This window comes from Echinops telfairi, unplaced genomic scaffold, assembly GCF_000313985.2.
Source record: "Echinops telfairi isolate 266 unplaced genomic scaffold, ASM31398v2 ScPeMD7_2291;HRSCAF=2852, whole genome shotgun sequence".
Lineage (NCBI taxonomy): Eukaryota > Metazoa > Chordata > Mammalia > Afrosoricida > Tenrecidae > Echinops > Echinops telfairi.
The window spans coordinates 29,735,616-29,750,297 of NW_022106189.1; the positions used below are offsets into that span (position 1 = coordinate 29,735,616).

Consider the following 14,682-nt stretch of genomic DNA (forward strand, 5'->3'; position numbering starts at 1 on the left):
GGGAGCTCTTCTTCCTGGCAAGTTCTCCAAGGCAGGGCTTAAGCCATAGTACTGGTATGCAGAGTGAAGGGGGTGCCAGGGCCTGTAGCCACCCTCGCCCTCAAACTAGAGGCCCACGAGTCCTCAAGCTCGTGTACGGTGACATCTGGGGCAGGCTGGCACCAGGCTCTAAGTTGCAGCTGTGATTCCCACCAGAGCCCATAATGGGCAGCATAGTGGCCACACACAACATGACACACCTGAACTCCAGTGCACAGTTGATCCCCAGTGCCCACGGCCACTTGAGAGCCACAGACTCCCACCAAAGTGGGTGGGCCACGGCCCCCTCCTGCTCCTGCCCTGAGCTCGTCTCTGGGCCTCCCCACCCACCACCTCTGGACAGGGACTCTACAGCCAGGCAGGGCCTCGAGGTTTGGCCACCTGCACACAGTTCTCCCAGGACATTCAAGAGGCAGCTTACTCACCTCTGCGACCTAGAGGCTTTACCCCTCCCCTTCAGCTCCTCCTGTCCTCCTGACTCCCTCTGGGCTGCTGGCACCCCCTCCCACCCCATCCCTTCCAGCACCAGCCCTCCCTCCACTGCCTGCACCCCCTCACTGCTCCTGAAGGGATTCCCCCCTCATCAGTACGGGCTTGTCCCCAACGTCACTCTTCCTCGGTGTGTCCCCAGCGGAGCCTGGGTGTCGGGCCTCAGCGTTTACCCAGGTTTCTCTGCTCAGAGATCTGAGCACAGAGACCAGAACAGTGATGGATTAACAGTCTCCAGGGGCCACAGGGCCACCATTCCTGCAGCCATCACATCCCAGAGAGGGACAGAAACACCCTCCGGCCAGCAAGCCCCACGTCTCTGACCAAGCCAAGCTGCCCCAACATCCCCAAGTGTGAGCTGCAAAACACCCAAGCGTTCAGTGTGCCCGAGCCAGCAGGGGTGCAATGAGCACCGAGGCCAGTTTTGCTACAAAGATACAGGCAGTCCCCAGGTACGAACCAGATCTACACCTGTGACAAAGAACTTGAGGTGATCAGAGCAAGCATGTACAGTTAGTTCTCAGTTAGCCTTACACCAGTGAAAGAGGCGCCCGGTGTCACCGTAGCCAGCTTCAAGGTTAGTGGTTTGAAGCCACCTGGCTCTCCCAGGGAGAAAGAGGCTGGCTGTTCTCATACAAGTGTACAGCCCCCAAACCTCGGGCAGCTCTGTCCCAGGGGGTTGCTGTGAGCAGGGCCAGCCCAGCTGCATGGGCTGTGTGGTTAGTGCGAGCAGAGGCTCTGCGAAGCCTTCTCTAGTTTCAAACCTGCGTGTGCAGCCAGGGAAGGTGACTGTGGTGCATGATGTGTTGTGTGCAGGGGTGAGGCCAGTCACTTCAAAGTGAGGGCAAATTCAGTCACAAAAGGGCAGGCAGGTAGGAAATGTCCCCAAGTCTGCATGCCCCAAAGCACAGCTAGCTCCCAACAGGGTGAAGTGGCTTGAGTGCTGGCGGCTTGCTCTCAATACAGAAGGCAGTACTCCCGCCTCCATCTGCCCAGTGCCCGGGTCCGGAGCCGGAGGCAGCGTCTGGAGGGAAGCTGGCCTGGCAGTGCCCAGGGGCAAGCCAGGCCAGGCAGAAGAGCACGACAGAGACAATGGGTGGGGCAGAAGAGCATGCTCATCAAAGAACTCACATAAAGACGGCATCCTTCTCCACAACCAAGGCCGGGGTGGTGAAGTGGAAGCCGTAGGTTTTATGAACAATGTACTTATACAACAAGTCGAGGTTTTTCTCTTCCTTCACCGACGTGTAAATCAAGGCAGCTCCATCTGAGCATCTGCTTAAGGAAAATGGATTCTGTGCCAAGCACACCCCAGCCGGCGGTGCCAAACACTACTCCCAGGTGGGCTGGCTTGTACAGGTGACAACACTTGGAACTTCAAAAGGAGCAGGTGAACCAAGTCAATAGTATGAAGCAAGTCGAGGCTGGGGGCTGCAGGTCACTCTCTCTGCAGGAGGCACTACTGCCTTTGAGGCAAACCCAGCCTATCAGGGGACACAGTCCTCCCAGGCCGGGTGCACATGTGGGACCAAGTTCACTGCCACACACCATTTATGTGAGCTGGGGGCCTGCCTGTCAGCACCTTCAGCTGGTTCTCAGCTTCCGGCGCGGGGAACAAGCTCAAGGGCCCAAAGGAAGAAAGAGGACCTGGCCATCTCCCTGCCAGCCCCATCCCCGGGCGTGGGCTGCTGACACCAAGTGCCCTGGGGTTGTTCAGAAGTGAGGCTCCGTGGCTGCTGACAGCGCCCTTCTGCCAGGCAGCACCAGACAGAAAAGGGTGCCTGCACTTGTGGCCTCTAATCCAACAGCCAGCTGGGTAACTAAGCAGGGCTGGCAAAAAGCAAAATGAGCTTTCACAGTGAGTCTGGGAAACCCAACGGGGCAGTCCCACCCTTAGAGGGTCCCGGAGGCAGAACTGACTGGAAGGCAGGGAGGTTGGTTTGGGTTTTCTTTGGCCAGAAAAGTAACACTTAAAATGAGATCCGAGGTGGGATAAGTTGTCCAGCCCTGAAGACAGGATCAAGGTGCAAAGCCTGGGAGCCTCTTTCTCCTGGTAGAAGAGACCCCTGCTTCGGGCGGGGCTCGGGAGGATACACTGGAGGCAGAACCTCCGGAGGTGTGACTGGATGAAGTCAAAGTGCTCGTCCCGATAGTCGTGCTCCTTCTCCAGGGCACTCACCGCGTCGCACTGCGGGGCAGACAGACACACAGAGAGCAGGAGTCAGCGCGGCCCGCCTCAGCCACTCAGCTCCACGGGGAGTCCCGCCCAGGGTCCCGGCAGGACTTCAGAGACACAGAATGAGGGCAACTGGAGACTTTTTGCCTTCATCTTGTGCCTCAGCTTTCTGATCTGAAACTGAAGATGAAGCGGGCCTGGCACTCCTACGCCAGGGGCAGCAAACTGGCTTGCGAGTCATGCGTGGCTCTTTCAGTACGCACGTGTGGTCTGAAGAAAACTGAAAAAGTTAAAAGAACACTACTCCGCTAACAGTGATATTGTTTGCGTGTAAAAACGTATTTATGGCTCTGGGGGGAAAATGTAATTGTTGTGAGGGGCAAGCTTGGCCCTTCCATCTCAGTAGTTTTCCAACCATGTTCTGAGTCCAACCACCTGGTTGCCGAGGGACACGGTGGCCCTGACTGTGGAATGCTTCCTGAATGTCAATGTCATCCTTGCAGGGGCTGTGCCAATCTCTGTATCGCTCGCTCCAATTTTAGTGCACGTGCTGCCCAAGAAAGCACGGAATGTTTTCAAAGCATCTTCTTCACAAGAGATGCACCTGAATTCCTCTACAACCAAACCTTTCTCGTCCCCTCAGCACCGCACAGGGGAGAAGAAACGAAGCCCGGACAGCTCATCCTCCTTTCCCTAAGGTGTTAGTTCATCACCTGCCTTCCTTCCATGAACCTCTCAGGTCCGACAACATATCTGCTCTCTGCCTGGACCCGGAGAGAGCAAAGTCCCAAGGCCTCCCACTCCCCCACAGTATTATTTCACCCCAAGAGTGGACCTGAACATTGCGTCTTAGTTGCAAGTTTGAATCCCTCAGCAAGGGCAACAGAGGGTCACAGAGATTACCCAGGTCACGAGCAAACTGAAGATCAAGGCCAGGTCTCCAGCAGTGTGAAATCTATCAGAACTGACTTTCTCCCCTGCCTCGGTCAATGCACCTAAACCACCCAAACTAGCGACCCCCTCCCTTAAGCAGAGCCTGATGATAGCCGTTCAGATGGTCCTTCAGGCAGCGGAGGCTCCCCAGGCACACACCTTCGTGCACACCACCAGCACTGGGATCCCCAGGTTATGCGTCAGCATGCTGTCGCCCAGAGGCAGGGCAACGTTTTCTTCATCCGGGCCCGAGGCCAGAGGCCCTCTTCTCTGTGGGGAACCTTGACAACCTTCTTCAGGCTCAACATAGTCTTGGAAATCTTTCATAACTACAATGGGAAGAAGAAAACAAATGAGGACACCACTGTGTGTGTGTGTACAGACACTGCACTAAAAACGTAGATGGGGTTTTGAGAAACAGACAGCAGTGGTCACAGCACAAGGGCTGTGACGAGCTCATCATCCCTGCTCTACCAAAACACCACTGCTGCTGGCCCGCGGAGGCAGAGGCCGAGGGCTGGCCCACCCCAGGAGGGCGGAGAGGCTGAGAAGCAGTGTGGACCAACGACTGCATCGTTACCACTGACTGATGCTAGCTTGCGGTGACCTGCTAACTTTCTTCAATTACCCCCCAGAACTGTGAGCAATGACTTCTGGAACCCAGAAGAGCAGCAGAGGGCCGTGGGAGGGACAGGGGGCATCAGAATAGGGAAAGGCGGGTGGAGTGTGGAGGCAGGTTGGACCTCTACCTTGTGGCAATAGGGAGGCCAGAGGTGGTCAGATAAGGTAGCTAGCTTTTCAGTTAGGCCAAAACCACACCCCCAAACCAAACCAATGCCCTTGCGTGTGTTCTGATTCACAGTGGCCCTACAGGACAGAGTAGAACTAACAGAACTGGATTAAAGAGGGCCCAGAGAGAGATGTATAGGTTCCTAACTTTTTAAAACACTGGATCCAAATTTACAAAGATTTTAGGTTATCACAGGAGCTCTGGTGGTTTAGTGGATGCTGCATTCGGCTGCTAACTGCAGGTCAGCAGTTTGAAACCACCAGCTGCTCTGAGGGGGACATGAGGCTTTCTACTCCTGTCAAGAGTACAATCTTGGAAACCCGCAGGGGCAGTTCTCCTCTGTCCTTTGGAGTCCCTAAGAGTCAGAATGGACTTCTTGGTGGGGTTTTAGGGTATCAATTTCTGAGCTTCTGGAATTTTCTGCAAGTTGTCTTTTACTGAAGAAACTGAAGGAAACAAACAAACAAACCCACAACAAAACAATAGCCTCGGCTCCAGCATGCCTATGATCACCAGTTTCGATAACGTTCCCTGCAAGGTGGGCAGCCTCCTCCAGCGGTCTGCGTTAAAACAGAAGCGTTTTCAGAGGAAGGTAGCATGGGTCCTAGCGGAGTGAAAGGGCCTCATGTTTTCACAGATCTTCAAGTCTGTGAGGAACACAATGGCCTGATTGTCCGGGTAAACCCTGCAACTGCTTAAGATCGCGTGAGGCATTCGGCGGGCTTCTCAGGGGCAGAGCCTGGACTTGGACAGGTGACCAAGCAATGGAGGGCAGTGAGGCAGCTGGCTGGGCAGCCCAGCCCGCTCTGGGAGCACCCCCCTACCGGCGTGTGTTGCAGACATTGTCAGGATGAGGCCTGCACCCCGTCGGCACTCTACAGGAACGGCTGGCTGAGGGCTGGCCCACCCCAGCGGACACCCCAGCTTTAACAGGCCTGCATTTCAGACTGGGGTGAGTGGGGGAGGAGCCAATGTCTGTGCACACAAATTTGTGAGCAGGGAGGGTTTGAATCCTGAGGAAGGCTTACTTGAAACAGTCAAGGGGTGTTTTCCCCAGTGCACACACTGACAACCTGTCTCTAGAGGGCCCTTCAAGCTGCCCCACCTGCTCTGGCTATGGTCAGCAGTGCTACTGGAAGGAGATGCAGACTGCTCCCAGCTGCTCTGTGCCTCTCCTCCCCCCCACCCCCCTTAGACCACCCCTCCTGATGGCTCTGGGGCTGCTCAGCCAGCGCCCTCACTTTGCGGGATCCTGCAGCTCAACAGCCTCCATAGACCCAAGACTTGAGGAAGTGGTCCCCAGAGCGAGCAGGTGGCTCTGCACGGAGCAGCTTTCCAGATCCACAGACTGGAGGCTCACCGCCCTTCACTCGCTCACAGCACCACCCGGAGGCGAATGCGTCTGAGTAAGAGCCAACCAACGAATGCCAACCCCAAGGCTCCCTCAGTGCCCAGCAGGGGTGGGCCCTCGGCAGATCAAGCCAATCAGGACACAGACACGGCCCAGCAAATGCTCCCTGCCTCCAACGCCCGCTCCCCTTCCTCCTCACCCCAAGACCCCGAGGGCTCGCAGCACACACGGTCACCCCGAGAAAAGACTGTCGCCTCCAGCCTCCTCAAGGGAGAGCAGCCTTTCCTGCCGCTTCCTCCACCTGCTGCCTGGAGGCCGGATGAAGGCCAGAGCTCAGGTTGTCGGGAAGGGAACACCTGAAAAGGACACGGCGGCAGGTCCTTGAGCTGCCCTCCAGAGCGGCTCTCCAGTGCTGACCTGCCTGCCTCTGGGTCTCCTCTAAGGAGCCGGCAGCCTGTCTCGCTGCCTTGCTTCCCTGTCACACCCACGGAATCTAACCATCAATGACTACAGCACAGTCGGTCCCGAGTCTCGTGGGAGCAGGCAACTTGTCAGCTGTGCCCCAGAGTGTCCCAAGTGCTGGAACAGGACACACGTCCCCTGTCTTCGAGAGTTAAGAACGTCTTCAGTGGTGAGAGCTGCCCAGTACACTTGGAAATGGCTTAAATGGCAACTTTCACGTGATATGCATCTCATCACAAAGTTTAAAAACACACCGAGCTCAGCCTCTCTTTCTTTCCTGCTTGAACAAATCCTGACAAGGCCCCACTCTGAGAGTCCCACGCTCCTGTGTCTGCCCCTTCTCCGCGGGGTGGGGTGGGTGGGGCGGGGTACGGCGCTTCCTGTGCAGCAGATGAAACCAGCGCTCCAGTTACAGTGCTCTGGGGTCATCTACTTCGGGGAAGAAAGCGGCATTATCTAGAAAGGCAGCAGTTAGCCGGGCGGGCTGAGCTGCATAACAATCAGTGCAGCGTGTGACCCAGGAGACACGCACACACTATGCGCTAAAGATAAAGTGAACGAACGCCTTCCGGTCTGAGCTCACGTAAGGCAGGGCAGGAAGACACAACCCAGGGGTTCAGTGTGAAAAGCATGTTGAAATGTCTGTGCCCTTCCTTCTGCCAGGAAGTGTGAAGGTCCTGTGTGCCCTGCCTAGAAGCCTCATTCACTGCTAAAGGGATGAGGTCACCCGTGGAAATATGCCAGGCTGAGCCAGCCTGCCCTGCCGAGACGGCTGGTCCCTGCCACTGCTGCCCCAGCTCCAGCCCCCGCCCCTTCCCTGGCAAGTGGACAGGAGCTGATGTAACTGCACAGAGGCAAAGGAAAGGAAAAGAGAGCTTCCGAACCACAGCCAGGAAAAACAAAAACATCCTGGCTTCCTTTAATTTTCAAATTCTTTGTTCTCAAAAGGACCTAACTGTCCTTAGACTTAATAATAGCCTTTCGTTTTAATGATAAGAAAAAGACCCTCCTAATTCTAACTGAAGTCATATTTGCTGGATTCCAAAAATAACTAAGGAGCGAATCAAAACCGCTTCTTTGGGACTTCCTTTAAGCCAGAGGTTCTCAACCTGTGGGTCTCGACCCCTTTGAGGGTCAAAAGACCTTTTCACAGGCATTGCCCGATTCAGAACAGTAGCAGAATTACAGGGTTGCAGCATGAGGAAGGTTGAGAACCACTGCTCTAAAGACTACTGCCACCAAGAGGGTCTAGCACACCGGCAGTGCAGTGAACTGATGATGTCATCGTCCAGTCAGTCTGTCTAACTGCCACCACAGGACCAGTGGGGCTGCAGAGGTGATGGGCTGATTGCCACTGGCGTCCAGTTGACTCCTAGGCAGTGACCCTGCACAGAGACCATCCATCTTTGCAGAAGCAGGGACTCCTCTTCCTCCTACACAGCCTGACTCTCCTGGTGGGTCTAACTCGCCCAACCTGGGTTTAGCAGCCCAATGCCTCTCCCATAGCACCCCAGGGCATCCTGGTTGGGAAGGACCCGGCCAATAAGGTCTGTAAAACTCCAGCGTGGGGTTTGGTCAGCCTTGCTAGCTTGTGAGGTTTAAAATCCGCCATCCCAGAGGCAGAAGGGGAACTTGCTGCCTCCCAGGAAGAAGTCCTGGTTGTGCAGCAGGACCTCAAGACTCCTACAGCAAACCTCTCCGATCCAGCAGACAGCCGCCGCAGTGCCCATGGGGAGCGGCAGCACAGGTGTCACAGCAATGGTGGCAGCAGAACCAGGAAACCCACCAAGGATGGTGTGGTAAACTTCCCACACCAGGGAGCAAGGAAGCTGACTGCCTTCGGGCAGGAGGTTTGCTGGGGGAGTGTAGCCCGGGGAGCTAGGTGCACGACCCACAGATCAAGAGCTGAGTGCCCTTGGGCTAAGGCTTACTGGGGCAGTGGGCATTTATTGGCAGCACTAAAAGAATTTAGGAGCACTTTCCCGAGCAGGGCAGATGCCATGAGAGAGAAGTGGGCATACAGGCATGGCTGAGAAGCTATCCTGACTGAATAACTGTACCCTGAGCATTTCTGATGCTGCACTGTACCCTAGTGACTTCTCTAATAAACCTCATGAGTACTGTCTGTGAGTTCTGTGTGCCCTCTAAAATGCAAATCCAGCAGAGAAGTCAAGACTGCTGTGGAGAACATCTGGTGTCAGAATGTTTGGTAGCAAGGTAGAGGCCTGTCCCTCAGCCTCACAGGATTCGGCCTTGGGTGGATGTTGACTTTGATTCTCTCCCCAACCTTCACGCAGCAGCCAGAGCACTCAGATGTTGCCTCCAACACAGCTGACAGAGCGTTCATCACCAAGAGGAGAGCCAGGGAAATGGCACCAGCTGTAGACACAGCCGGTCCCCACAGCCACTGATGCTCGGTGGCAGACGGGGAGCAACGGAAAGGCAAAACGATCCTTAGAGCTGCCCACATCTGGGAGGCAAGCAAGGGATTCTTCTTTGCACGACAATAAGGAACATGGAACCATTTACAGGTGCTCCCTGCCTTTCAAAAGTGTGTTTCACCCCACTTTGCTGATAGAAAACCGAGGACATTCACTGGTAGGAAGCAGAGCAGAGCGAACTAGCAGGCAGCATGCACCTGAGCAGGGAGTGCAGAAGCCACAGGGCTGAAGAGTGTCCGCAACACTGCGGTGGCGGGAGGTGAGATTCTGTGTGCTACTTGGAGGGTAACTCGGGGGTCTAAGAAGACTTACAAAAAGACCTGTGGCCCAGCAGTAACGGGCTGCTAACCAAACGGTTGGCTGGTAGTTGGAACCCCGCCTTTGCTCTGCCGGAGACGATGAAGCAGGCTTGCTTCTGTAAAGGTTTCCAGCCTCAGAAATGCCATGGGCTCTACATCCTGTCCTAGAGGGATCGAGCTGACTCGATGGCAGCACGTTTGATTTGGGTTTTTAGGAACACTAGGAAATGTTTTCCAAATTAATGGCAGCTGCTTCCGTATGCCATTTCCACTTAGCAAGGCCTACGCACACAGGACACCCTACTTTCAAATAGTGGCAAAAACCTGCATCTTCTTCAACCAGACACTTTGAACACTTTATGATGACTGAGCTTACGAGAGCAACCCTGAGAGAAACAGAGCAAACCAAAGGCGAGCACTCTGTATGAGCAGCTCGAGTCCTGAAGGCGAACCTCTGAGGTGACGCAGACAGCTTCCGAGGAGGAAGGTGCGGCTTTACTTACACTTCCGCTCCAGTTCCCTCATGTCTTCGGGTGGGATTTTCATTTTATCAATGTGTTCTCGTAAAACACTAGCCCATTTCTGTAGTGATTCCAACACAGTCCAAGGCCGAGACATGTCTGCCACAAAAATGACCAGGGTCTCTGGCAAGGCCTCGGCTGAAATGGCGAACTTGAGCAGGCCTTTGTGGTACAGGTCTCCGTCCAGAATCCACACGTTGCAGCGCGTGTGATCTAGGAAAAGAGGCAAAGACAGCACATTACCACAGGAGACCACCAGCACTCCGGAACCAGAGCCATGAGGAAGACCCAGAAGGTGACGCCACAGAACGCAGACAGAAATCCTAACTGGAAAAGGGCCCCAGCCTCAGTGCCCACCAACTGCCATACGATATGACGTGCCCACACCTAAATAAAGCCCAGCAAGATCTAAGGGATGAAGTCATTTTCACTCTCAACAACAATCAAGAGCCAGGAGGGAAAGCTGCACACGTCCCCTGTCCAATTGTACCGCAGATGAAATAAACACCCCATTCTCTGAAGACGCCAGCCGCGGGCGCGGCGGTGCCTGCTGCTACACAAACTCCTCTGTGTCCGTCACACCGAGGAGGAGCACATTCACCCCTGACTGACGGAGGCGCCCAGAGACAGGCCCTTGGGGTTTACACAGCACGACAAAAGCACTGCTGGGCCACGGGTAACACTGCGAGGTTACAGTTACTTTGACACGACAGTGACAGGAGGCTCTGTTTTGTAAAAATAAGTGTCTCTTAGATACACACTTGGTGCTTTTACGGGAGCACCGATGGCATCTGAAATGTGCTTCACAAAAGTGCGGGGGTGGGGGTGGGGGGGAGGGGACAGGGTCAGGGTACAGGTGAAAGACAACTGGCCAGGAAGCGGGAGTGGCTGAAGCCAGGTGAAGGGTCTGTGAGGGTTCATGCGATGAGTCTCTCCTCTAGAGATACTTCAGTTTTCAGAATAATAAAAATTAGGACCATCTACACACGAATGTACAAATACTGACATTTAAGGGGGCATAAGGTTCTAAAATCACCCCTGGATGTTTAAACAGAGAAGACAATTCTCCAAACTGATAACACATATTTTTTAAAAGCTTATGTGTCTTTTATGAGAACTTTTTAAAAATAAAAATGCCCCGAGGAAAAACTCCTACCATCAGAAACACCATTTCACTAAATTTTCCACCAGGAAATTCCAACACCTACTCTTAAATCCTGTCTTAAACATGGGCTAGCTTTTGAAATGCACTCAATTCATGTACACGCTGCCAAGCTTCATGTTTCCCTCTGCTCTGCATTTCCATCAGCTGCGCTTCCCAGTTCAGAGATGACAGCAGATTTGGTGTAGGTGTGAATCCCTTTAAACCACTGCTCCCTACCAGGCACCAGTCTCCTTTCTTCCTGTTTCTCTCCCTGCCACACATACCACACCTAAGCCAGACCGATGCCTGGAGGGCACACACCACTGCCCCCAGCTCAGCAGACAGAGGTCCCTTGACCAGCCAGATTCTGCTCTCTGTGGGTGAATGTCCAGGGAGTGTATACTTAGAATCCAGTTGCACCGCACCAGGGCTGGAACACATATAATTAGCCACAGGTAAGGGCAACCTGTCATCACCCAGGAACTCATAGCCAACAAACCACATCCACACCTGCAGGCACCAGGCGGCCGTCAAGGTAACCTTAATTTCACACGGCACTTAAGATTCTGAGCACTGTCTGCAGTCGGCTATGGATGACGGTGAAAGTTCAAAATCCATTTGCAGAGTCCCCACATAGAGTGAGTATCCACTGAATTCACTTCTGGTCCTTAACCAAGGATGCAGATAGCCCTGCTCTCAGGGCACAGTGCATTGGAGAGAGGATTACCTGCACCCTTCTCCAGCCAGCCCAAGGAGGGGCAGTCTCTCTTAGGGGCTCGCCGGAGTGTACCCTTGATGGAGCTCACCGTCCTGGGGACAATCGGGGTTGCACAGTCCTGTCTTGGTTGGAAGGCCTTGGAGCAATCTGGTAAGCAATTCTACCGCGTGGTCCCAGGCATGGCCCTGCTCTCGCTTCTATTGCCCCACCTGTGACACTGATGTTTTGATCTGCCACCAATCACGAATGGGCGTTCCCTTTGTTAACTGGCATGCCTTAGTTAACTAACATCCTGCCTGTGAATCCTGGGGCACCGCTATGACCTTGTGCTAGTGGCCTCCATTATCCGGATGATGTCTTTGTTTTTGTCCTTTTCGGGACTTAAAACATTTCCCCCTTCAATTATATTTGATATTGGGGTCTCTTTTGTACCCTCAAACAAAAGGAAGGAGGCAGGAGAATGTCAGCCTGAGGCTTTGGCATAAAATGCATTCACGCCATCTTGAAACTGAAGAGGCTGCAGTGGCCCAGAGAGCACCCACACCAGGTTTCATTTCCAAGGAATCACGCGAAGGGAATGAGCACTACCGTGTTTCGAGGCCTCTGCTACACCTGACATACATCACTCATCCATGGACACGGCTAATCGACCCGGGACATCTGGTCTACCACTGAGGAAGCCAGGGGCCATAGTTAGTACCCAAGGCCACACACAGGAAGTTAGGAACGCGATTCAAAACCAGCTCTCCCTGCCTCTCAACACAGGCTCCACAGAGTCATGCTGCCCAAGCATGCTCACACTGAGCACATGCACAAGAGACCCGGATACTTGTGAGGTCCTGCAGGCCAGCGACCTACCCTATGCCCACTGAGACTAGCCCAGACTCCAGGGCACCACAGCACCTCCGCCCTTTTCACAAGGAGTCTCCTAGGTACTGGGTTTCCCGCTGAGCCCCTTGGGGAACTGTTCAGCTTAGCAAAGGATTATGGGCGAGCGGAGGGGAGAGGGGGCAGGCAAAAAACATCTTTCGGGCTGTACTCCAGTTTAACGAAATACTTTGTCTCCAGATCTCTTCTAAAATCTATTATTCCAATCCAACTCACAATTACAAGAAAACACATTAAAAACTGTATCTAAGAGAAGAGTACTTTTAACTATTCTAACTATTCCGTAGGTAGAAGCTATTCTAACCTGCATGTTAGAGGTAAGGAATTAAAGACAACAGTACTGTTCCCATCCCCAGGAACTATGCATTTCTAAACTATCATGAAGAGCCTCAGCAAAGTCCCTGTGAACTTGTTAAGCCCTTACACAGGGAGCCACTGCAGTCTCAGACTCCCCCTAGAAGCAGGCGGGGTAACAAGGGTGCCCAGCCAACCGCCACACAGCCCTCTCATAAACACATCGTCCACACCACTCTATGTCGATCGGAACTTGACCTTTGGTATCCCCATTAAGTAAGGGTTAGCCAGAACAACAGCTAACGCCCCCCGGTTTCTGCCAACATCCACCGTGGGAAAGTGGGTACTGTGGTACGATAGACACCCACTTCATCGACTGCCTTGTGACTCAGCAGAAGGCAGAGGGTGCAAGAGCAGCAGTCAGGGAGCTGAGTCTGGCCTGCACCCACCAGGGGCCCAGGCGCCACTCACCATCTCGGTCCTCGTCGTGAACACTGAGGTAGAGGTACTCTAGGCCTCTTCCTTTCTTGCCATGCTCAGCTCCTTGTAGTTTCGTCATAAGGGTTGTTTTGCCGGAACCATCTTCACCTACAAACGATTTTTGCAGGGAGACAGGTGTGTACTGTTTGCTCAGGGTAAAGAGGAGTCGTCCCGACATTTGCATGAGGACGGACTGCTAAACGTGACAGACACAGACTCGGCCGAGGCCTCGGCTACACTCATACACAGAGCAGGCTTTGCTGTGACACTGGCTGCAGGGGTGGGGTGAGAAGGCCCCAAATTCCAGCATGACTCTCGACTGACGCTGTCCTCACCCCACAAGAGAATGACCAAGTCAGGGCCCCAGGGCCCACCACACTTTATAAGACATGCATTTGGGGAAGTGCAAGGAAAACGTGGGACTGCGTTCTCACCAAAGGCACATTTCCCATAAGGATGCAATCTTCTATTGATAATTAACTTCAAAGTTGGGGACTTAGGAGCTAAAAAAGGTCTGATCCTTCCTTACCCCCCTGAAGGACAGCAGTTACTATTCACTTCTGATTTCGTACATCTCCTCCATTAGCAGTCTAAGGCTGGGAAACTGATGAAAATAATTACAGACCTGAGCAAAACGCTTTTAAGGGCAACCTCTGTAATTATCAAGCATCTTCTTATCTCCCTCTGCCCAACCAACAAGCCTCCCTCTCCTCACACTGAAAACAGAGAACCCTCCAAAAACAAATCCCCAATACTAGAGAGAACCACAAAGAGAAACCTCAGTAGGGACTGACCACGGGGACTGAAAGGCATCCGACAGATCTGGGGCCTCCTCTCCATCCCTGATGCCACCAATTCAGCCAGGCCTCCACAATCCCAGACCATGGAGAGCGCCTGTCAGCCGGACTCCGGGACCCGCCTAGTTCTCCCTCAGGAACCCTGGGAAGCCCACTAAGGCAGCTATTCTTACAAGATCTGGCGTGTGGAAGGGGAAACACAAGGCCCTGCAGAGCAGAGCCTATCAGGAAGAAGCTGTAACTTGTGAGCCCTTCATCAATCACCTTCTGCAAGAAGCTTCCCGAAGATTCCAAATCCCACACTCCCCTTGACACCTCTTCCTGCAAACACAGTCCCTCCCCGTTCCATGCCCCTTGACACTTCTGCAAAATGACACGCCCCACCAAGCCAGTGTGGCTCCCACACCAATCCCCTGCAGGTGGTGTAGTGCGAGATGTTCCCCAGGAGCATGACAGTCGTCTGTACGGTCCCAGTGCCCAGCCCACGGGCCCCTCCACACACAGCTTGGCTGCAGGATGAACCCGGCCAAACTTCCTGCACAGTTTGGGGAAACAGAGGCCCGCAAGGTGAAGCAACCTGTCTGGGTGATTCGGCAGTAGGAGGATGGAATCACGCAGAAAAGTCCCAGGGCTCACACCCAGGCCTGCTGCCCAATCCTTAAACACGTCACAGGGCTGCTCCTGCGGACCCCCAAACGACCCGGACTCCAAGTCGCCTAGGGTTCCCCCAAGTCATCCGGCTGCCCTCATCCCCCGCCGCCGCTCTCACGGGGTACCGGCACTGCAAGTCCGCCCGACTTGTCGCCCAGGGGGCAGGGCGCGATGTGTCACCCACCCCACGCCAGTGCCACTGCGCTCGC

The 14,682-nt window shown here is 54.1% G+C and overlaps 1 protein-coding gene across 1 annotated transcript in view; it reads right to left on the reverse strand.

Annotated features, from left to right (window-relative positions):
* Positions 1-13,209, reverse strand: part of DYNC1LI2 (dynein cytoplasmic 1 light intermediate chain 2) — a 21,231-nt gene extending 8,022 nt beyond the window's left edge. The window contains exons 1-5 of the mRNA XM_045293907.1: positions 13,017-13,209; positions 9,484-9,714; positions 3,797-3,966; positions 2,623-2,716; positions 1,660-1,795 (exon numbers count right to left, since the gene is read on the reverse strand). Of these exons, the coding sequence (XP_045149842.1) occupies positions 1,660-1,795; positions 2,623-2,716; positions 3,797-3,966; positions 9,484-9,714; positions 13,017-13,209 (824 nt within the window). The remainder of the gene's footprint in view (positions 1-1,659; positions 1,796-2,622; positions 2,717-3,796; positions 3,967-9,483; positions 9,715-13,016) is intronic.
* Positions 13,210-14,682: the final 1,473 nt, after the last annotated feature.